Source organism: Thunnus thynnus, chromosome 7 (genome assembly GCF_963924715.1).
Source record: "Thunnus thynnus chromosome 7, fThuThy2.1, whole genome shotgun sequence".
Taxonomy (NCBI): domain Eukaryota; kingdom Metazoa; phylum Chordata; class Actinopteri; order Scombriformes; family Scombridae; genus Thunnus; species Thunnus thynnus.
The window spans coordinates 28,267,400-28,291,993 of record NC_089523.1 but is presented as its reverse complement, the minus strand read 5'-3'; the positions used below and the strand labels follow the sequence as shown (position 1 = coordinate 28,291,993).

The following is a 24,594-nucleotide window of genomic DNA, read 5'->3' as shown; positions in this document are numbered from 1 at the left end:
CCAACCCAACCAACGAAGGCAATGAGCACTAGCCAATCAGAGGCAGAGTAGGGCGGGTCATGACTTCACCGTCCTAGGAACAATAAGGCGAACAGCATATGTGATGTCAATAAATCAGGGCGCAGGTTTGAGAGGTTAGAGCAGGTTTTTGCAGTTACTCAATCTCCAGTACAGTTACAGCGGAAAAGATCAGTCACGCTGATGTGGATGGGTTCAACAGAACTAGGCCTACATTTCCCCAAACCTTATTTTTTATGCTAATGACACCACACATAACAATGGAAAAAAGTTACAGCCTACCAGAACTGACAGAATTTATCCAAACACCGAATGAACATGCATAAATTATTCCAGTTCTAATTATAGGGTGCGTATCACAGAGTTGAGGGAGATTTTGACCTTTCTTGGCTGGAAACAGTCCTGGAGACTAGATTTGTCTGCATCTGTATATCAGAGCAGTTCAATTAATTGCCTAGGTGATTAACTGAAACTTAAAGATCATCTCCAGACATGTCTTAAGATGTATATAAAATACTCTACTTTGAATAATAATAATAATAATGTGGGTCTGATATGTTTTTCCCCCACAAAAAGGGTAAGTTATCTTGTTAAAATCCTTTAAATTACTTCTTTTCCCTAATTGAAATTTCCAGAATCTATGAATATGCAAATATATTTAATCTCAACTCATCGCTGGACAAAAGAACTGTAAAGTCCATTCTCAGTGTTTGTGCACTGGAGGCTTCAAGTCTCCACATCACACTTTTCTGAGTTTAATTTTGGACCAGGATTGGCTCCCAAACTATTTATGATGTCACAAATCCTGCTCGTAGACCTGCCCTTTAAAACTGAATTTTCAATGAGCACAGAAAAACTTTCCACTCTCAGCAGATGAATATAAAAAAGAAGCCTTCAAGTGTGAAACTATGCACATACATCATTCTGCTCAGTGAAGCTCAAACATCCAATTGTAGGAACAAGAAGCAAAAGACATTTTTGAGTGGACTGTGCCTTTAACTTTTACGGTGAGTATAAATGGGCAATCCCAGATATCTTTCTAACATTTTATACCTTAGTTTTGTGGAACAGATGAAAAAAAATCCTTCAAATTTGGGATAAACTACAACCAACCTCTCATCAGATCATTCACCCCACCCACCGTTTTTCAGCCGTTACTTCCTCATCTCCTATTGATTAAATTTGATTTTTTAAATGCCGATTGTACACACTGCCAAACTCGAGAACAATTGGTGCAGTGGATTTAGTAATTTCAGATAGTATGACAGGATTGTTTTGACAGGACACCGTGAAGGTAAATCCCTGATTTGAGATAAAAAGCAGCTGATTCGGTTGACGGGGGCGGGCTCAAATACGAGTGGAAGCCATTTTGAACGGTTGAGAAGACTCTTTCGTAGTCAGCTAAAAATTGATACACCTAGCAAACACCGCAGAGGGAACCGGTTCTTTAACTTGTCCAAGGTAAATGGCTGTGCCTATAAACTATGACTATGTGTGGACAGTTATTCACCAGATATTCAATTATTTCGCGGTGGCTCTCATTATTATCTGTAACTGTCAGTTCGCCACCGTTAGCTTGTGTATGTTAGCCAGCTAACGTTAGCAACCCTAGCACGGCACTCTCGGCTCGGCTAGATAACTAGTTTAGCTTTGTTAGTAAGATAACATTTGGACAGTGTCAAGTGTTATTTGCACACACGTTATCACACACCGAGTGAAATAAACATCTCTGAATTCGGTTTCGTAACGTCGATGACTAAAAGAGTACAACATTGTGCTAACAAGCCAACCAGATGTCGGTCACTAGCAGAAGGGTAGCTTAGCTTCTAGTTAGTTGGATCAAACAGACAGAAAATGTTCCTGGTAAGTCCAGTATTCGGGTAACTTAATTAAACAGACAGCATAGTTTCAGTCTGAGGTAACTGTACAGCACTGATGTGCTTGACTTTGTTAATATCGACGCTGGCTTTACATTGTTAGCAAGGGTTAGCTTGAACTAAACGTCAACAGCCTCCTATGTGTCGGCTAACGTTAGGACAGCCGGCTACTGTTACAGCAGCTAATCAGCGCACTTTCATGTTAGCGTTAAAGCACTTCACCCTCCAAATACAACATATTATAGTACGCCACACAGCGTCAAATAGTTATGTTATTTCTTCGACGGGTATGGGGTTTCTAACGTTTTGTTTCCTGTGTTTCAGGGTTGTAAAAATCTGAGAAAGGACGCAGCGGCTCAGTCAAGCTAAACAAGATGGCAAGCTGAATAGTCGGCCAATACTTGAACGCTAGCAAAGCCCTCCTGGAGTATGGTTTTCCAGATAACACTGGCAGATTACATCTATGCTAAGCCCTAATTTGCTCAAGAAATACATGCTTAGAAATCTTCTAAGGTTTGAAAAGAGCAGTTTGTTTCTTGTCACTTGATGTCCCAGAAATAATATTGTTGAGGTACCTGCTGAGACAAAGATTTGAACTGAATTTATATTTAGATAATTATTGAAGTCTCAAGAAGGAAGGACAATCTTAAGTTTTGAGTGGTCCCAGCTGAGAGGACTCACTTCATCTAGACACTGTTTGAGGTCCATTGTTTGAACAGAAGAATTAAGCTAAGTAAACATGAGCACCGTCAGGACAGAGAACCCAATGATTTTGGGCTTGTCCAACCAGAATGGGCAGCTCAGAGGCTCAGTGAAGCCAGCTGGAGCACCTGGTGGAGGTGGAGGAGGCCCTCAACAACAGCAACTAAACCAGATGAAAGGCACAATCAACAATGGTAATTCCCAGCCTGCCCCCACAACTAATGCGGTCATCAAGTAAGTTATTTGACAGAAACCAAAGAATCTCTGCTTGACAACACAGTTATTACTGTTGGTTCTTTGGCATGCTTATTGCTTACAAGAACTTTACTTTTACAGACCCGGAGATGACTGGAAGAAAAATTTGAAATTGCCCCCAAAAGACATGAGGATGAAAACTTCGGTTGGTACAAGATAGTTCCCCTTTTATTAAGCAGAAAGTAATTGAATTGAGAAGTGGGAATTATTTGACAAAGATCAATTTTAGTCAGTTAATTTGTAAAATTGAAGTAGTTTTTGGGTGTCTTGGACTTCCAGGTACAGTTTTTAACTGGTGCTGTTGATGGGCTTCTTGCTAAATATGTCACTGTCCTTCAAGCACATTAAAACTTGATGTTGTCTTAGTCTTTAGTCTAATCTCACAATGTGAAGCCAGTGTAGCCCCAATGAACACTATAAAGGCTTCCAGCCATCTAGTAAATTCTGTTAAGCATAGCCATTTTTATGAAGACTTATTGTACTTATTATTACCAGCTGAATTTAAACATTTGCCTTTTAATTTGTTTTTGTTTTTTCATTCAGAAAAGAATGCCTCACAATATACATGCATTCACTATTAAGTGGTAACCATGTATTGGCTATTATTCAATAGAATGTGGTCCTTATAAAGCATATACTTGCACCACAGTCACAACAGTATCACTGTTGTACTCAGTCATGCTAATAATTACCTTTTTAAGTGGTTGCAGTGGTCCGACCTTAACTTTTTTTCTTTCTACGCAAGTTCTAAGAGATACTTGCTGCACAACTGAGCCATTTACAAATTTTAGTTTACAAAACAAGTTTTCTAAGGTCTTTACCTTTTGTGTAGCTGATGGCACAGAGCTGCCAATCGATTAGTTTGAAGAAAAGCATTTATTTTCATTGGAAGTCTCTGAAATTGACACTTTGGCCTTCGGTTTTCTTAGTAATAACGTTCTCCCCTTTTATTGTCAATGGGGAAATAATTCACAAGTTCACAAGACCATGAGCCAGGTAGATATTAGCAACCAAATGCTAATTATTTTATGACAATTACAGGATGTGACTGCAACTAAAGGCAATGAGTTTGAAGATTATTGCCTAAAGAGAGAGCTGCTCATGGGAATCTTCGAGATGGGCTGGGAAAAACCATCTCCAATCCAGGTACGTCCAGACACAACTCAGATTTTATACCTTCTTACTCCTCAGAAATACATTGTCTTTGTGTTTAACCTTGCCTTTGACATGTTAACAAAATGTTCTTTGATACGTTTACTTAATTAAAATCACATGATTTAGTATTAATAATGTAAGCAGTTGATATAATTGTTAGTCTACATGTTGTTGACTGTAGGATTAGCTCTCATTAAATGACAGTACTGTGTTACTGAAATATTTTGTGAAGGGTTTCTTGTGATAGAATTGTAGCTCCAGTGTCTGGTTCCACGGTAATTCTAACATTGGGAATTTGTTTAAAATCTGGTTAGTGTGGCATCTAGGATTAGAAATGGGTCTGGCTTAGATTTGGATTTGGGCAGCAGTCAAACTCATGTGATGCAGCAAATAAGAAAGTGAGCCTTTACACTTGAAGTTAAACCCTTTAAATGCCAATCTGTCACAGAAGTGTCATTGTTTGACTATCTAAGTGGAAGCGTTGCAAAAAATTCAAATTTATTTTTTGGTGAAACTTAACCACTAGTGGAAAAACAATGACTTGAATATTGTATTGCACAGCGTTGCCGGGGGGCTGTCCCCTGAAAGTCACTGAGCCGATACATCAGTCGATAAACCCGAGTCGAGTCACATTTTGTCAGTTAAATCGCTGCCTATTTTTCAAACCACGTCATTATAAACAGTAACACAGGGTGACAGCATTACAGGCTGTAAACCTGGGCTGACAGCGCTGTCAGCAGGCGGCAGGAAAGATGCTCTGTGCTGTGCTTGGATTTTATAACCACTAATACTAAGGATGCACACTTTTTCTTTCTGTGACTGTGTGGAAACGTGATGTTTTCACATCACAAGTGATGAACAACAGAATTAAAATGCGAGTCTTGCAGGTAAAAAAAAAAAAAAAAACACAACTCATTTAGGCTGTTATGTCAGGGGGCGGCTGCTCTGCAGGTGCAGAGACATGAAGAATTATCATGGGAGGCTGTATTGAGGAAAGAAAGAAATGAATGTTTAGTATGTAGGCCTACAAAATATATATGAGATAAATATAGATGAGAATACAGGTCACATCTCCTGTTTCCTGTCTGTGATGAGTAGTTACTTGGTGTGCAAATGAGTTGTAACATTCAGGGTCAATATTTTGTTTTTTTTTTATCTATTTACTTTTCATGATGTTGTAAATGGGCAAACCTCTATCATTTAAGTGTTGTAAATGTTTTATCAGGACAGACATAACCAGCCATAAAAAAGTAGTACTTAGTATTAATAATCAGCTATTATTGCTTCTTTTGCAGGAGGAAAGTATTCCCATTGCACTGTCGGGAAGGGATATCTTGGCCAGAGCCAAGAATGGCACGGGGAAGAGTGGAGCCTACCTCATTCCCTTACTTGAACGCATTGACCTGAAGAAGGACTGCATACAAGGTGAGGAAACTCCTTTTCTGCAAGATTCTGCTCACAGTCAATGTCAGGAAGTTGATTCTTGACTCTCACCTACTTTAAGATCCAGTCAATCATTTCATTGACAGAATGGGGATGAAAAAGGCATGAAATGGAAAAATAGTGATAGAATATTTATGTAGAGCTGAATTTTTTTTATTTGACTAGTTTATCAAGACAAATTAATCAACTATTTTGATAATCAATAGTTTTTTTAAGAAATAATGACTAATATGGTCTCAGCCTCTCACATCTAAATATCTGCTGGTTTTCATATTCTTCTGTGGTTAGTAAATTTAATATCTTTGGGGTTTGGACTGTTGGTCGGACAAAAATACATTTGAAAATATCACTGTGGATTCTGGGACATTGTTATGGACATATTTTACAGTTTTGCAAAACGTAGACCAGATGATCAGTTAGGTCAAGAAAAGTAATTGTCAGATTACTTGGTAACAAATATAACAGTTGCAGTTGTATGATTGTATTTAAATTGAACATCAGTAAAATGAACAACTAAGGACTGGAAGAAAGGGGAAATTGTGTGATTAATTGCATTGTACTTAGAACCTTAATTATTATACAATGCCCATAAAATGTTTTCACCACCTTTTTATTTGAACTTTTAATATTTCACAATTAAATAACAGGATGTAATTTGTCTTTACAACACAGATGAACAAAAAAATGAAAACAAATGTCTTACTTCATCTAAAAGTTCAGTGCTAATACAGTCCTGTCCACCAGCCTGTAATTACTGCCAAAGGTGAAGTGGGTGGATGTGAAACAAAATAAAGTAACTGAATACATATGCCCATCATTCACACCATTTTGTATTCTTTTTTTAAAATATTTATTCAAGATAATTTTCTATTGATCAGTGTAAAAAGGCCTAACTACATCCTCTGCATATAGAACGAAACATGGAAAAAGTCTCAGGGACTGCTTGCTTGGAAAAGCCTTGATCATGTGTCCAGATGAAGTGTTAGCTGGCTCAGGGTACACAATGTAAATGTGTGACTCCTTTTTCACAAGATGTGTTTTTAAAACAGATGGTTTCTCTTTTTCAGCTGTGGTCATAGTGCCCACCAGAGAACTGGCTCTGCAAGTAAGCCAAATATGTATCCAGGTCAGCAAACACATGGGTGGGGTGAAGGTGATGGCAACCACAGGTGGAACCAACCTACGTGATGACATCATGAGACTCGATGAAACAGGTAAGTTTTAGTCTACCTGAGTGACCTTTATGTTGATATTCCATATGACTCTTCCTGTTTTCACAAAAGTGAAAGTTCATGCTTCCCTTATGTGACTTATTGACTAGATCATTACTATTGGTACTGAAGCTCTCATTCTAAACTATCCTGTCGTAATGTGTCTGGGTGGCTTGTGTGTTACATAACATTTCACTGCAAGCAAATGTTTCATAGAAGCATGCCCACTGATCTCTGTAAAATGAAGGCTCCACAATTCAAAGTGGCATTTGTGATTTTAATCGCTGAGGGTTGCACTGTGGTCTGAACAAGAGACTAAGTTATACGTACAGTACAGTATATTATGAGGCCCAGATGATGGATGGTCATCTCTTATGACTAAATGAGACGGGAGTCTAGAAAGTCTGTCTGACCTTGTCAGTATTTTACACACATAATGAAGGGGCTCTGTCCTTTTTGGTTGGATATTGGCAATCTGAATCTCTCGAGAAGCTATCCATTTATAACTTAATGGCCACATCATGAAACAAATGTTGAAGATTGATCTCTTCGTTTTTTTTTATATGAAGCCATAATGAGGCCATTATTACTGACTACCATTTTTCTACTTCAGTATCAGGAAATAATATAAGGAAATGTATCCTGATAACTAGTTGGTGTAAGCTAATCGGATGTTTTTCTAATATCTCTGGGGGCTGTAAAGCTGAATTATAGGCAGGAAATGGATGTTGATCATTCCGATATGCCATCCAATCAAAACGCATGTTTTGTGGCTGAGTGGACACTGGTAAATGTTGGAGATTTCCCCTAAAGTAGTGGATACAGCTCACTGTACCTCACATTTGGTAGTGACATTATACTACACTGAAACAAAAGGGCTATACATTTTAAATCGTCAGCCAATAGGCCATCTTGTAGTGCAAGTCCATTGTACCTTATATTCATTTTTTGACTTATATTTTATTTATTTTTGCAGTACATGTGATAATTGCTACTCCTGGGAGGATTTTAGACCTTATCAAGAAAGGAGTGGCCAAAGTCAGTCAAGTGCAGATGATCGTTCTGGATGAAGTGAGTTTAATTGTTCATTTTACTTCTATGTTCGACTTAAACATTTAAGCAGCTGCTTGAGACAACTCTGTGTACCTTCTTCTCTCATGTCCTTGTCCTCAACAGGCTGACAAACTCCTGTCTCAGGACTTTGTGGTTATGATGGAGGAGATGCTGGGCTTCCTGCACAAACAGAGGCAGATTTTGCTTTACTCTGCAACCTTCCCTCTCAGTGTGCAGAAGTTTATGGTACATCTTTCTCATTTGTTTTAAAGATGTCAGTCCCATGCAAGTGATGGGGGGAGCAAAATCCATAGTTGTCCTTGTTCTGTGTAAAAAAAAAAATGCATCGCAAAGTAAATCTGAAGTGAATATAAGGCTTCAGAAGTCTGGGTTAAATCAAGCAGGTATCTTCCAAAGTTGGTGTTTGTGCAGAATTCCCTCTGTGTTCCTACGGACAGTTTTTTTCCGTGCTGAGCTGAGGTGGAGGGATAGTAACACGAAGGGAATTTCATACTAAAAAGACAGTGTTGGAAGACATTTACTTGATGAACTCAGACTGCTGAAACAACATTAACTTCAGAGCAACTTTGGAGTGAATTTTAGCACAGAATGATTACTGTGGATATTGTCCTCCATCTTCTATATTGGAAGGGCATTTTTTAAAAAGTCCTTTGAGCCAGTATGAAAAGGAGGAATGATTACAGGCAAGCAGAAATGGTTTTAATGTACATATGGGTGCCTGACTAATTGGAATGAAGAAGAATGATTTGAAAAGATGTAAACCTGTCCTTTTAAGTACATGTGTCAATTCCCTTTTCCCCGATCCACAAATCTACCTTCACAACGTACAGCACAACCTGAATAACAACTCTTCTTTTCACCTACTTTGTAGAATTCGCACTTGCAGAAGCCCTATGAGATCAACCTAATGGAGGAGCTTACACTGAAGGGTGTGACTCAGTATTATGCTTATGTAACTGAAAGGCAAAAGGTCCATTGCCTTAACACCTTGTTCTCCAGGGTAAGTGTTGCTTTTCTGTGTTTAACGATCCTCTTCTAATTAACTAACTCTAGCTGTGTCATAAAAACAGCACTGTAAAAGGAAAACTTTATTGTGTGCTTTTAATTCAAAGGGCACTCTTGAACTTTGATTTCACTATTATTTATTGCTGTTTGTGTTCTTTTTTTTCCTTTCAGCTCCAGATCAACCAGTCTATAATCTTCTGCAACTCCTCTCAGAGAGTGGAGCTCCTTGCCAAGAAGATCTCCCAGCTTGGTTATTCATGTTTCTACATTCATGCCAAGATGAGACAGGTCAGCTCAAAGTATTGCCTCAGAAATGCTTATCGGCTTCAAAACAAAACAAAAAACAACACAGATTATGATGGATGCATGCATGCAACAGCTGCTACTATTACTTTCAGGGTGCATAAATGCGGTGCATCATGTAGACGTGCATGTGACTCTACTTGCCGTGCTGCAACAATTCACACCATCGCCCTATTTTTGGAGTGTGATCTTGTACAATGAGAAACAGTCCTGACACTTAAGTAACTGGACAACATCTACAAATAGCTTTTGGACTATACCATGTTATTTGTTACCCACTGTTGCCTTGAATATATGATAAAGAGATTCACGCTAGAGCCTACTTGTGCAGCTTAGCTTGTGCTTCATAGTCATGTTTTACTGACGGTAATTATGAAGCTTGATACTCCTTACATGGTGCTTTTTCACAGCCGAAAGGTTAAAATGTACTCTGCATAATCCACTTAGCATAAAGTTTACATAACATGCTGCTGTGAAGGATTTTCTGTGTATTCTGGTGTTTAATTTGATGTAGGTGTCTATACATGAGTGCATTTGGCGTCTAAAAGCACTTTTCTCTTTCCTGCTCTCAGGAGCATCGCAACCGCGTGTTCCACGACTTCAGAAACGGCCTCTGCCGGAATCTCGTCTGCACTGGTAAGTAGTTAGTGCTGTGTGCAAGGACTTCTGCGTTATTTTATGAGTAGAATTATGAAATCTAAAAGCCATTTAGTTGCAACTGGCAGTACTGTGAGGCTGTCTACATGTGATCACCAGGAGATTTGCTTTGTGCCAGTTTTTGGTGTGGTTTGTGATGGTGGTGATGCACAGTACTCAGATTTTAAACTTTTTTTTTTTTTTTTAAAGTTTTAAATTATATAATTGTCAACACTGCCTGATAAACACATGGCATTCCATCCAGTAGTTGAGATATTTCACTTGAGACCAAAGTGGACTGAGAGACGTCGCCATCCCTAGAACCAACATGAACAGCTTTAAGCACTTTTGTCTTCTGTTGTAATAGGACAACACGCTGTATGAAGTAGTTCTTTTCTAGCATAACCCGGCCCTGAGTCACTCATGTTGTCAGTGATTTTTTTTTTTTAATTTATTTTATTTTTTCGAACTACCAAAGCTTTAGCTAGCCAGCTGGAGCGCACTAATCAAAGCCCAGTGTGCTCATGTTGCCTGTGGGAGCACAGCACTTCAGTTCAGATTGCACAGTTGGCCCTGGTTTTGGAAATGATAAGATTTTGCTACCATGGAAGGATTGAGAGAGTATGAAGAAAGCGAGACTCGAACTTTGAGTAATTGTGATGATTCATGCACGCAAATGCATACCTAGGGCCTTACTGGTTCAGGTTGACTCACTCAACAGGAGTGTCTACCTTTTTTGTGGTCGTGACAAACAGTTGGTCCAAATATGACATGTTGACGTAGGTTTTAATTTCTTTTGTTTCCTCTAGACCTCTTCACGAGGGGAATTGACATTCAAGCTGTGAATGTTGTGATCAATTTTGACTTTCCTAAACTGGGAGAGACGTACCTTCATCGCATTGGTAGATCTGGTAAGAGCTCATATCAATAAGTTTGTTTGGGATCCTGCAACCTTTTAATCTTGTTTATTTTGGGTAGCAAATAATGATAAAACTATTTAAATCTTCACCTCCTTAATATCCAGGTCGCTTTGGACACTTGGGTCTCGCCATCAACCTGATCACTTACGATGATCGCTTCAACCTGAAAGGGATCGAGGAGCAGCTTGGAACAGAGATCAAGCCCATCCCTGGCATCATTGACAAGAGCCTATATGTGGCAGAGTACCACAGTGAGAGTGGCGAAGAAGTCAAGCCATGAGCCAGTGAGTACACAGACATTAACAATCCATATACACAAGTACTTACTGATTCTGGATAAATCCAGGATGATTCAGCTGTTTCTGGATAAATCCAGGATGATTCATCTGCTTTTCAGGCAGGCATTATGTTTAGCTGTGCCATTGCCCCTCCATTGAGTATTGTGGTATAGTTTACTGGCACAACTAAATGGAATTGAGCCATCATCAGTGTCATTACAGTGAGAAAAGTCTAAAGATGACAAAGGCAGTCTGCAATGATGTAAAAAATGAGGGTGCAGAAAAATTAGAAATAACTCTAGTTGCTTTAAAACCCCTTAAATGCAGTAGTTGTTGTTGTTGTTCTGTGACAAAGCTGCATTTTTGCCAACTTGAAAGTTTGTGTTCAAGCCCTTCCTTCCTAACAAAGTGTCTGACCTCAAGTGTCCTTGAGCCAGGTACCCAATTTCTACCAGCTGCAGAAGGGCTGTCTTTCATTTAAGAAGGTTATCTGTTGAAAAACCAGAAGTGAAATCTTAAATGCCTTTTACTTGAATCTTGCCTAACATATTACATCCTTGGGTTTAGATTCAGCAGTACTTTCTGTCTTAACCCTCCTCGTCATAATTAATGTTACCTCATTGCAAAGGCAAAATGTTATGTATGACATTGAACTGTTAATGAGACTGATTATAGGCTACAAATAATCTACAAAGGGGTCACATGACTTATGAATGATTCCATTATGCAGTAATAAGTGAAAATTGCATTAAGCATAGTTATCTTGGAACACTTAATATGACGGTCACATCTGTAACCACAGTAATGTAAAAGAGGCTTGACTGACATAATTACTTGAATACAATCTGATCTACCTTCTTCTCACTCTCCTCTACAGATCAGTCCATCCTCCATTCCCCTTTGTACCTTTTTTCATCCCCCTCCCCCTGACATGGAGTTTTGCTTTTTTTTTTTTTTTTTTTTTTTAAATGTACAGTTTCTGTCCGTCTTCCTTTTTTGGATGCCACCATAAGGAATGTGTATTTTGATGGATGCGTTTTGGAAGAACTCATTTGCCTTTTCATAGGGCTCTATGCTGCACCACCACACCCTGAAGACATAAGCACCCGGAGGAAAGTATGGGACCAAGTCGAAAATATATCAATGCACATTGTGATTATTCATATCCACCAATGACACAAAGCCAGCACCAACAGACCCCTATATGACACCCTCCATTCTTCACCTTTTTATTTTGGAAGTTTTAACCAATTTGTATCAAGTGCCTTAACAAGCAGTTCAACTTGTTCTAAAGTAATAACCCTTCATTATTTGTCATCTTGCTCACTTCATACCACACACTCATATTCACCTATTGGAAAATTTGTTCCGCTAATTTAATGTCCGACCACATGGGTGAATTCATAACTGTTTTTGGTTGGGTCATCCGTTGGCAAAGAATGGCGGCGGTCAGGAGGGAGGCTGGTCTGAATTATCTTTTCGCTGGCTTAGCTGCACTTGAGTCTGGCTGATATGTGAGGACTAACTTGGATTTTCCATGGACAGAGATGCTGGATTTTTTCCAAGAGACAGCCAGACTGTCCAGTTGCTTGTGAAGAAGCTTCGTGCTTCTAAAAGACCCAAACCCTTTCCTCTGTCTTCAGCATCAGAACACTAAAAATGAATAAGCACTCTGCAGCCTCTCAACAACCTGAGTCATGAGGATTCCTGTTTTGGTGGAGTTTAGAGGGAATGCTTTTCTTTTTTTTTTTTTTTCTTTTCTTTTTTTGTCCTGTTTCTCACCTTCCTATGGATGGCCATACTTAACTCTGCGAGACGTGCAGCCGACGTGTAGGGTGCAGTGTACACCTTGTGTATATACCTTCATTTTAAGATTGTTTTAAACAAGTTCATAAGGCTGGCTGACAAACAGAAAAAGCTTTTTCCCCCCCCCTTCTCTCTTGTTAGCACTGGAGACTGTTTCCTTAACTGTCAGTTTGTTTGATCTGCAATATTGGCCTGTGAATTTATTTATAATTTTAGAAATTGCAGAATTTATTAGAACCTAAAACAGTCAATGACCTTGTGCATGAAATGTTTTTTGGAGGCCAAGTTCATCACTGATAATGTTTAAGCCCCTCCAAATTTGATGGCGAGTGCAATTTTTCAAAGCTGCACTTAAACAGAGATTGTTTAAATTGTTGCCCTTATTCTCCTGCTACCAGTGTTAACAAGTGTTCAGTCTAGACAGATGGCTTTGTTAAGCTTGTGCATTTTTAGTAATGAATTCTTTGTTGTTGTCACCAGCCTTAACTTGTGAAACTGACACTTGAGACACTCTCAGATCTCCAGTCAGAGTGTTTCTGTTGGAAGAGAAAATTATATTCTATCATGTAGTAGTACTACTTGCTGCAGTGCAGCTGAATTGGCAGAGAATTTGTTTTCTGGGGGAGGTGTTAGCTGTTACGTTTATGTGCTTTTTTAAGCACAGTTTCATTACTTCACAAATGTTTGGGAGGAAGCAGTGGGTTTTCTTTCCCCTTTTGAAGAATGTTGGCCGAATGCATCAAAAATGAACCATCTGACCTAAAATGTAGCAGGAACTCAATCTCTGTGCATTGCAAGTTAGCTGGCTTTACTGAGACCAGCCAAGAAAAGATGCTGCACTCAAAACAACTTGAGCAGGCTGGGCTGCACTTAAAGTACAGAGAGATGGATTCAGGCAATAACACTGACTGCACTGCTTTTTGTACACTCATGATGCCCAAATGGGGAAGACGTGCATGATGGTGTAAAACATTTAAAAAAAAAAATGGCAAGGAAGGGGAACAGGTGTGAAGGATTACAAAATTACTATTACATGGACTGCTTGTTTAAAAAAAATAACTTGGGCACCTCACACTGCTGAGTTTGGCTTATTTCTCTGCCCTTTAATTGCTTTGATATTTTGGGTTTGGGTTACAGTTGCAGTTTTTTATGCAGCATGATTACAACCTTATTTTTGCATTAAGGTTCTCTGACCATTTGTTTGTTCAGCCAGAACCTTTTTGCAAGTGAGGTTCCCTTAATTACGGTGAGATGCTCTTTTGACTGTTCTAATCAATGAGAAGTATTATTGCACATTTAATTTGAGCTCTTTTTAAAAGATAACCATGTGACAATGTTGATTAGTTCATATTCACCCTCGACTTTCTCATTGGTTAGGACTGTGATCCCTGTTCTCTCAGTTCTGTCGTCCCCCAAGTCGTTTTCACATCAAATTTGGCTGTTTTGGCTTTTTTAGGGTGGGAGGGTTGTATTTGTTTAAAAAAATATCCAAATTAAATGATACATTAGCTGATTGAACAGGGATCTAATCGTACAGATATTTGGCAGCGGTCTGTTTCTTGTCAGCCCACTGGCAGTAATCGCCAGAGCAAATGTTTCAAGTCTAAAATCGACGATCCTTCGAGATTTAGTGTGTTGCTTCCTTTGATTGGATGCGGTTTCACTGCCAGTGGCTGTCATTTTGAGAACCTTAAAGTCTGAGACAAGAGCATCTTGCCCCAGATTGGGCGACTAATTGGATAGTTTATGTGACTAAATTGTCTCATTCTTTAAGGTCTTTTTTAAATTTGTAGGGGGGGTTTAAATTAGTGCATTTGCTGCCCTGATGCACATGTTAATCATCTCTTGATAGTTGTTACGCATTGAAGATAACACAGCTTTTGTGTACAATTCGGCCTGTCCCATCACTTACTGTCGAGGAGGATGTGAGAAGAGCCCTTCAGGGAATTCTCTCAAAACTTGTGCATCAGTAAAACAACATGGGGAGGAGCCTTTGGGCATCACAAAAACAGGATTACAAAATCCAAAGTTAATGGAAATGGGTATAAATGGTTTGAAAAAGTTGCCCTTAGATTTGGATTTTCTTTTTTTCCAATGAAATGTTCAAGAGGAGTACATCTTATTTTAAAGTCTCCAAATTTAAGTGAAGCCTGAGTTCCTTTTTTTTTTTTTTATTTGATGGAAATTTGGTCGTTATTTAATTGGCAGATTTTTCAGTGAAGCTCATTTTACAGTGGCATTAAGTTTGAAGGATGTCATGAATAATATGAAAGTTTTGTTGAAAATAAAGCTCACTGAAATTTATTGTGTGAAGTGTTTTTATTTTCCTTTGTCTACAGTCCTGTTGGAACAGCTCTGCAAAGCTACTGTAGGTGTCAGTATGTTACCGCTGCTCAGTTCAGTCTGTCTTAATATAAACTGACCAGCAGGCAGTTCTCACACCACAGTCTCACTTGTACGCTGGTGTCACTGCAGTTATCAGCTCAAAATGTACAACTTGATGGTAGTTTGTTCATTAGTGGATTTTCTTCCACCGTGTGACAGTAAGTTTAATGACTGAAAGCGTGTATATATATGTGTGTGTGTGTGTGTGTGTTTAGGCACCTTTGACAATCCTATATCTTTACCTCTAAAGGTTTTACTTGGAACTTAACCAAGAATTAACCTTTTCAGTTTTAAACTATTGTAATTCTAAATATTGGCATACCTATTTCTTTTCTTTATGACTTAAGTTTTCTGGCTGTGTTGTTGGAATCCTTTCATAGATTTTCCCCCACATACCGTGTTTTTAACTTCCCGAAATAGAGATTACACTCCAACGGCAGGAAACAGATTGAATTTTCTTGGCAGCTTTCGGCGATGTTGCTCTTATTCTGCAAAATGTTTGAGAGAACAGAGATAACAGCGTTCTGCTGCTGCTCAAAAAAAAAGTGTTGAATCCTCCACCTATTGCAGCCAGCAAATTGGAAGTTTTCCATATTTGTGTTGTATTTACTCCCTCAGCATTAAGTTGTCAGCAGACCTTTGCCCCTTGCTTATTTTTAGTGATATTGATATGGGTTTTATTGCTTACCTGCAGGACTGTGATAGGATGTGTGTGTATTGTACTAATACACATTTCCCCTTTATCATGTCTGTTTAATAATTCACATTTCTTTGAACTGATTTCAGTGAAGTATACTGTAATGGACCCATATTGTATCAGGTACAGAAAGCTTAACTGTTTGATGATAAGTACTTTGTTGACATGAAGCTGAAGGCTGCTCCTGGTAAGTCAAAGCCTGTAAAATGTGATTCCCCCCCCCCCCCCCCAGGAGCTTCACCATGTGACTGCTTCTGTTGCTTCCCTGTGCCTTCCTGCAGATGTTGTTTTGTCTGCTTTCTACAACTTTTCAAATGAATCTCCAAACATTACTGTCTCACCTGCCAAACTGCAAGAGTTCCTCAGTGCATACTTTAAAAAAAAAAAAAAAAAAAAGCAGGGACAGAATTTGATTCATAGACTCCACAAGACTGGAATGACAAGTGAGATCCAGTTATTGGAGGGCTCACACTCAGATAATACTGTCTTTTAACTGCTTTGTTGACATGAGTTGACTTTTACATGCTGGCCAAAGTTTCTGGAAAAATGTAGTAGACTAAGAACTATGTAACTGGGCTGAAAAGATACATAATCTGTGGAAGTGTCTTGGCAGAAAGGTGATGACAATGACATTCTTGAGATTTCTTTGGCACCCGAGATCCTGTGGCAGTGTTTTCAAGCACCCACCTATACTGAGAGATTTTAAACTGACAATGATTTTCTCCTCCAGATCCGTCTTAGTGTTAAAGATCACCCAGAGCTCCACTCCCCACATCCTGTCATCGTGCCAGGGGGGCGCTTCAGGGAATTCTACTATTGGTGAGTGAATGATGAAACCTGTCTCTCAGTTGTCTGAGAGCTAGAGTGGAGTCTCACCAGGAGAGATCACAGCCAGACCCAGACAGGGGTCTCTGCTGAGAGCCCATCTCAGTTCTGCCATTTGCAGACATTGACATGAGCTGCTCTGTGCCTAACAGGGACTCCTACTGGGTCATCAATGGGCTCCTGCTGTCAGAGATGACAGACACGGCCTATGGGATGATTCAAAACTTCCTCTACCTCAACAGGTACGCTTTAAAGCACCTTTCATCTTTCATAGCACTAAAAAAAAAAAAAAGTCCAGCTCGCTGCAGGTAGTTCAGCAGGCTCATTTTGAATAAGTCATTTAGGAACCCAAGCTGTACACTTGGGGGATTTCAAGATTTGTGGAATAAAAGATTTTTTCTATCACTCTCCTACAGATATGGCTTCGTTCCAAATGGTGGGCGGATTTACTACGAAGGGCACAGTCAGCCTCCATTCCTCACTCTAATGGTGGAGAGCTACTATCAAGCAACCAAGGATAAAGAGTTCCTCGGGTGATATTTAGGCCTGAGCTGATGTCCTGCCAGACACATTATCATTCTTCAGCTGCCTCATGTCTTTTTCAGGATAGAAAAAAAAGGCATATAAAACATCAAAATGTCAGCCCTCACGTCTCTTTATGCCTCCAGTGTTTTGTTTTCACTGCCATGCTTAATTAGATTGTGACACCTCAACTTGTGTGTGTAATGATATCAAGGACTGTGAAAAGTATTGTGAATTAAAACATTTCTCCCTGCTGTGTGTACATGTACTGGTTTAGAGCAGCTTTACCAGGAGCACGAGTACCAATTTTTGGTTCTAAGGTAGTGAAAGTAAATGCGGCAGATCATGTACTCAACCGATATCATGTACCGGTCGGCTTGCCCAGGTATGCACAAAGAAATTTTGTGAATTGTAAAAACAACTTAAAGACATGCGTAGGGTGTGGACCAATTACTGTATTTCTTCTGTTCTTTGTAGACCTGAATCCTACACAGATGATCTGGAAATGGCTGAAGGAATTGCGGATGGTAATGACTTATCAACATTCAAACACTTGGTGGCTGAATGAATCCCCTTTACGAGCAAACATCGGAAATATTACTCTGCAATGGTCATTTTATTCCATGAACAAAGGATAACACTCTGGGGTGCGGAATGAATGCGCTATAGTTTGTAATTGCTCCTCAGCAGAAAAATGGAATATATTTCCTCGGATTCAAGGATCTGTGCAAAATAAATTTGCTCTGAAAATACCTCAGTACCATGTTCTAATGAATATTTAATGTTAAACACATTCATTCTTCACATTGCTGCTGAGTAATTGGTCTACACATTTTAGGGAAATCTATTTGAAGGATAAACCTGTTGTCTAAAATGCTGATTTTTTTTTCTTAGTGCTATTAAACTGTGTTTGCTCTCATTTCTGAAGATTTTTTTTCCTCCGGTAAATATCCAAGGTCATTGAGTTATTTCCTCCTTCTTGGAAGATACTCTTAATCTCTTTTTTTACTCGAAGGCTTTTGAGAAATGTTGTAGAATTACAAACAAACATATTACTAAGAAAATTTTTTTATTTGTTCCATGTCACGTTAAGATAGTAGACATTCATGAGTAAGTACCAAATCTTAGATGCCGCTTTGTTGTGGCTCTACTAGTGATTTCATGTTTTTTCTTGCTAAGGAGCAGCTGTGGATTGATCTGAAGGCGGGAGCAGAGTCTGGTTGGGATTTTTCATCCTGCTGGTATTTAGACAGTGATGGTCACAATAACAGCACTCTCAGAGAGACCCGCACCACTCAGATCCTGCCCACTGACCTCAACGCCCTGCTGCGCCTCAGTGAGAAGACTCTTGCTTCATTTCACAGGATAGTGGGTGAGCGTATGAGCAGCATTTGACCTTGTAACTAACTCGGGTCTGCACACTGATTTTAGCTCCTGGTGTTATATAATGGTGATGTGCTGTCCTCTGACAGGTAATAGTGACTCAGCTGCACTGTATGACCAGGCTGCAGCCTGCATACTAGAAGCAATAAAGTCAATGCTGTGGGATGCTGAGCGGGGAGTCTGGTTTGACTACAACCTGGTGACACATTCCAACCACTCTGAGTTTTACCTCTCAAATCTGGCATCTGTTTGGGCACAATGCTATTCTTGGCTTGAGATGAGAGAGAAGGTGCTGCAGTATCTGAAGGTTGGTGAGGACATTTATTTAAATGGTCAGTTTATTCAAATTACTTAAGATACAGTACATATTCTCTCACTTACCTCTACTGGCATGAAGCCATGCAGATATTGTATTAGTTGGTTTTTTTTTGGGCAGGATCTGAGATCTCTGAGGTTTTTGAGCAATTTGACTTTTCAGAAACAATGCTCTATCTAGTCTGGATACACAGTGAACAATGTTTATGGGGACTATTTCCTCAGTGGAAAGTAGTTAGAATTAAAAAATTCAGAACGAGTTAAATAACCAGTTGACCTTCACCTCCATTATATTGGCAACAGAGATAGATATCTCAAAAAAATGACAAATAAAGCCAAAAAATCTCTAGGGCTAAGTGAGAAACTATGTATTTATTCCATTTGCATGAAATAACCCTTAAATCTCTATTTATCCACATGCTGCAAGGGTGACTGAGCATTCAGCCTTTTTAAAACAATTATCAATACAGATGCATAAATCCACACCTGCACAGTATGACTAGTCTCCTCTTCTATGGGCCACTGCAGCTCCACTCTAACAGTTAAGGCTTTAAATATTTTGCTCAAGGGTGCCACATATGCTTTATGAAAAGTGCCCATTTGCTCCAGCAGATGGCACACACACACTACAGAGGAGTAACCCTTACATGCTTGTATGGTTGCAGTAAAGTGGTGCTCTTCAGTTCCCCAGTGGAGTCTCAACATCACTGAGAGAGTCTGGGCAGTAGTGGGACTATCTTAATGCATGGCTTCCTTTACAGCACATGCTCATTGAAGGTAGACTGAGATCAGTTTGTCCACCACTACAAGAATCTCCTCAAACCCACAGTGATAATTCACCAGCTGTTCAACATGATGCCCATGATGTCTTTGCGTAATTGTTTATTAAAATGTACATCAGAGTCAAAAGTATTTGGACAAACTACACTTTTTGTTGTTCTGGCTCCGCACTCTAGGATTTGGGATGACACAGTGAGAATAAACTTAAAGTCCTGACCTTTAATTTCAGAGCATTTACATCCACATCACATAAACGGTGTAAGAAATGTAGCCCTTTTTATGCAAAGTCCCCCAGTTAGGTGAACATACATAAATTAAAAAATTAACATACGGTAGACTTAAATTAGTAACCGTATTTAATATTTGGCATCAAATCCTTGGCAGTGTTCATCTTCGGGGGCTTTTTTTGCCTTCAGTCTGGTCTTCAGTAGTGAAACAGCTGATCAGTTGGATTGAAGTCAGGTGACTGACTTGGCCAGTTGTGAAAATTTGACAAGTTTAGACTAGAAACTTGTTCTCCAAAAACACTGAGTCAAGAGCTTGTTGTAGATTCCTGAAGATGTTTTTGCATCTCGTCCTCTCGACTAATCTGTATGTTTTGTCCTGCTGCATTATCCTAAATCTGGGGCGTGTATTCCCTGCAAACACACCAAAAAGGGTCATGAGTTCACCAATATGATTAAGGCTGAAAGGCAGTTCTTTAAATCCAATATGCTGGAGTACAGAGCCAACACAATGACAAACATGTCGTCACTTACCTAATATTTCCAGACTGTACTTTAGCTTTGAGCAGCCTCGTGTTTGAAAAGACATTTTGGGTTTATTTTAAAATCTTGTATTTTCAGGTTTATCCAAATTGCCTTCAGAGGAAGCTAAACAACTAGCATTTGATTTAGCCCAGTGGTGGATCAAGACAAACTGGTTAGCGTACATGAAATATGAAGCCATGTTTGAAAAGGTAAGTTTTTTAAAGGATGGGTTCACAGTTTTTTGAGTCTGTCTTAAAACAATTTTTAGGTGCCCATATGAGCCCATATGGTTTTGCTTGCTGTAATTATTCCTCATGGTCATACTGTTAATACTGCGTGAAGTGATGGGAGACAAAATCACAGTCCTTGTTTTGTGTAAACATGCATTTAAAAGTTTATCTAAGGCTTCATCCACCCAAATTAGTCAAAGCAGGTGGATATCTTCCAACTTTAAGTATTTTTAGGACAAATTTCCCTCTTTATGTTTCCCTGTTGAGCTGCAGTTAATAATAGTAACAAACATTTGTACTAAAAAAGCTGCTCTGGAAAATATCCAATTGTTTTGACTCATTTGGATGGCTGAAGCCTCATATTAGCCTCAGATAAACTTGAATACATTTCTACACAGAACAAGGACTGTGGATTTTTATCTTGCATCACTTAAATTGGAAGCACAGAAGCAATGTATGAACAGTATGAACATGGGGAATAATTACATCAAGGAAAACCTCTTTCAATGTCCATATGGGCACCTGAGAACTGTTTAAAAACAGACAGGAAAAATTGAGAGCCCGTCCTTTAAGGTTTCAGTATTTTCGGTGCTTGTGTTGCGCCGTGATAACACAGCTGGCTCAGAATGTATAATTTCTTCCTCTTGACAGTATGACGTGAATGGAGATGGCAAACCTGGTGGTGGAGAGGAATATGAAGTTCAGGTATTTCCTTTCATGTGTTGATGGTAGAAAACTAATGTGTTTATAGTCACACATGTCTTTCTAATTTCATGCCAAGCACTGTCGGTTCTTTCTACCTCCTGCTTCTTACATTCAACACATTTGCACGCTCACATATACATTTACGCTCTCCCCTCCTCACTTCTTTGTCATTTTGGATCTTTCTTTTGGTATAATTTCCTACCTTGTTGGGTTCTGTTTCTCATTTTGATTCTTCATTTTGGTTTTCTTATTATTCCCATCAGCACAAATAAGTCCTTTTGTTGTATTTATCATTGGATTTTATCACTGTATTTTTATGCTTTGCTGATGTGCTAAATACAGTTATAAGACTGAGCAAAAACATCCCTTACGCTCCATTATCTTGTCCTTTACTGTAGCTGGGTTTTGGTTGGACCGACAGCGTTGGCCTGCAGCTCTTGGACCAGTATGGGGCGACTCTCACCTCAGGATGCAGACGTGTGTCCTCTGGCCTCCTGCTGCCTCTGGTCATCTCAGTCCTTCTCACGCTCCGATGAATCAGAGGTGACAACCGAGGCTGACTGGAGGTTGGATTTTGTTTTTCCAGGTTTCAGTACACTTACATCGTGTCCACTGGCAGACTCCAGACTTACACAAATTGACATTAAAAATTAGACTAAATTGTACATATTTTAACAAGATCTGATATTTGTTCCTCACTTCCTATGATCAGGATTTTTTTATTTTTATTTGCAGAAGGAACCAAAAATCCCTTTTGATGAATATTTTAGTATTTATCCTCAGAGGTAAATTATCTCTGGCGATATCTGAAGATACAGATCATTTAGGCAATTCTGGACTCTCTCCAGTAATGCAGGCTGTTACTGCTCGCTGTTGCCTGGATTACAACATTAAGTAGTCCCAGATATTGAACTGACATTACAAACAGTTATTCACCTAATTTAATTATAAAGTTTATTGCTGCACTGTATCTTAAGTCCAAGTAAGGTGTTCCATTTGCATTTAAACTCATGTTTACGTTTAAAATAGTTCATGTGAGAAATAAAAATGTGAAGTGATTTTATTAATGATATAAATAAAAACGTAGCACTCTCTTATTAGTGACTCTTCAAGACACTTTTATTCATTTTTAAGTTAGCCAAGGAATCTTAGATGACACTGCATTAATTACATGTGAAATATACTCTCAGTGCTCAGTGTATTAAATGCAGTGTTTCGGTCATAGACAAGGGTGAGGTATGGAACGTCTATGACTGAAAACATTACACCATATGTTAAAATGACCTTTGCTCCTTTCTAAAGATACATACTGTAGTGCAGATGTATATGTTGGCAAAAACACAACAATAAAACAGAAAACACATTTCACAAAGGTAGGTACTACTGTAATCCGTATTTCAAATCCTGATTGCATGTAGATGAAGCTGATCTGATAGCTAGATGGGAGGTAGAGTGAGGTTTTCCTTTTCATTTTTGGAAGATACCTAATCAGGATTAAGAATGAGAGATATGGCTTGTACCTACATTTTCCATTTTGTGAGATGTTGTGTTGTGCACCTAAGGGCTTCCGTAGTTATATGTTTAACCCATCAGGCATTAAAAGAGTCTAGTCTGACATTAGGGGTCAATGTGTTTAGATGAATGACAACTGTCGTTTACTGCAGTTTGAATTCAGGCTGTAACACCACAGAAGGTGGAATAGGTCAAAGGGCTTTAACACTTTTTAAAGACACTGTATTGTAATAAACACACTGTTAATTTAAAAGGAAACATTTTTTTTTTTTTTGCTATTTCTGATTTTTCCAAGGAAGTCATTCTGTCTTTGCCATTTCTGCTTACATCTATGGTGAAATGCAGGTCAAGCATGAAATTAAGTCCATATAGATATTCAAATAGTTGTAAAAAAAAAAAAAAAAAAAAAGTAATGAGAAATTTGCTCCTTGAAAAAAGAAAATGCATCCTTCTTGGCTTTGAAGATATGAGGCCTAACCTGGGACTTCACCGCACCTCTCTCCTTAGCATGAGTGCACAGAACAGATTGACTGTGCAACTTATACCGGCAAAAGGCCAATATGTGCAGCGGTCCGTGCAACCCCAAAGATCACACTCTGGTAATGTGCTATTGTGAGTCTCATCTACAAGCCATATCGCTGGCCTTTTTTTTTTTCTTTTTTTTTTTTTTTATTCCCACGCATGACTGTGACACCTATACAGTACCAGCCATGTGTATTAAGCTGTTTAGAGAGGTTTAAGCAGCAGGCAGCAGTCATTATGTTTTCAGCCCTCGCCGACAGCAGTAACTCAAGTAGAACCTGCTCCTTTTGATAACTCACACATTACCATGTCGTTTTAGAGGAAATGTGTTGTGCACAGTTAATGAGATCGAGCTGTAAAGTGTGGAAGTAGTTGTCTGGCAGTTAAGTGGCAGAAGAGGTGAAGCTACATCTGTGTGTGTGTGTGTGTGTTTTGTGCGTGCACGTGTTGGTGCATTTAATTACACAAATCTGAAGACGTTATTTTGAGAAGCACGTTGCATGGGCGGTCTGTGAATTGTAGAAGCAGCGGTGACAAGTGCATTACATGTTGTTGTGGAAGTAAAGGTCAGAGTTTCTTGTCCTCACCAGTCATCAAGTAACTACCCTTGCATACAAACTAGCATACACATACAAACTTGTTTTTCAGTTGAGGAAGTGCTTCACATTTCCAAGAAAAAACTTTTTTTCTTGAAAATTTACTTGACAATTTTGTCAACCAGAAGTTTTTTGTTTTTTTTTTTGAAGTAAGGCGAGGAAAGAGTATTTTTTATTCAACATACTGTTTCATCAATCTTTGATATTCTACATGTGTCCTTAGAGGTGAGACCGTATCAAACAGCAGTGAAAGTGAAAAAAAAGTAGGAGTGGAGGACAATAGAGGTGGATTCATATCTCTGAATGTCTGTGTGGCTTTAGACAGAGGCCTGCACTTCATTACTGCTCCCTGGCTCAGCCTTCACTAGCCCCTGCAGCACACATCACAAAGACTGCTCATTATCCACTGAGTCCTCATGGTGCCGCTGAGTCCCACTTGGTGCTGCAGGAACCCTGCTCTGCACTGCCAGGATAATCCCCCCCCCCTCCTATCCTCCCTCCCTGGGATATGCAGGAAGGGTGGCTGTCTCTCCTCTGATGGTGAATCAGAGAAAGAGATGGTTCCTCTGCTACCACTGACTCTCATTCAATATGCTTAAATCAATAACTCATTGAGGGATCGTGCCTGTCTTCCTCTATAATGCATTTCCCTAATTATGACCGTTGCCTCTGCAAAAAATTGGTTTGTCT

General features: G+C 39.1%; 2 protein-coding genes across 3 annotated transcripts; both read left to right on the top strand.

Moving 5' to 3' along the window:
* Positions 1-967: 967 nt before the first annotated feature.
* Positions 968-14,987, top strand: ddx6 (DEAD (Asp-Glu-Ala-Asp) box helicase 6). 2 transcript variants are annotated; one of them, XM_067595293.1, is made up of 14 exons: positions 968-1,025; positions 2,220-2,831; positions 2,934-2,997; positions 3,894-3,998; positions 5,303-5,432; positions 6,518-6,664; positions 7,638-7,732; positions 7,838-7,960; positions 8,607-8,735; positions 8,912-9,028; positions 9,616-9,679; positions 10,489-10,590; positions 10,704-10,883; positions 11,755-14,987. In XM_067595293.1, the coding sequence occupies exons 2-13, from the start codon at positions 2,635-2,637 to the stop codon at positions 10,877-10,879; spliced, it is 1,449 nt and encodes a 482-aa protein (XP_067451394.1). In that variant the 5' UTR covers positions 968-1,025; positions 2,220-2,634; the 3' UTR covers positions 10,880-10,883; positions 11,755-14,987. The 2 variants fall into 2 exon arrangements, with proteins under 2 accessions (XP_067451394.1, XP_067451392.1); XM_067595291.1 differs by lacking the exon at positions 968-1,025 and adding an exon at positions 1,203-1,479.
* Positions 14,988-15,103: 116 nt separating this feature from the next.
* Positions 15,104-22,645, top strand: treh (trehalase (brush-border membrane glycoprotein)). Its single transcript, XM_067595933.1, is given in 10 exon segments — positions 15,104-16,832; positions 17,007-17,123; positions 17,351-17,497; positions 17,590-17,643; positions 18,288-18,484; positions 18,585-18,802; positions 19,476-19,587; positions 20,436-20,548; positions 21,221-21,274; positions 21,673-22,645. Coding segments are annotated over 10 exon segments (1,263 nt in total). The 5' UTR covers positions 15,104-16,719; the 3' UTR covers positions 21,811-22,645.
* Positions 22,646-24,594: the final 1,949 nt, after the last annotated feature.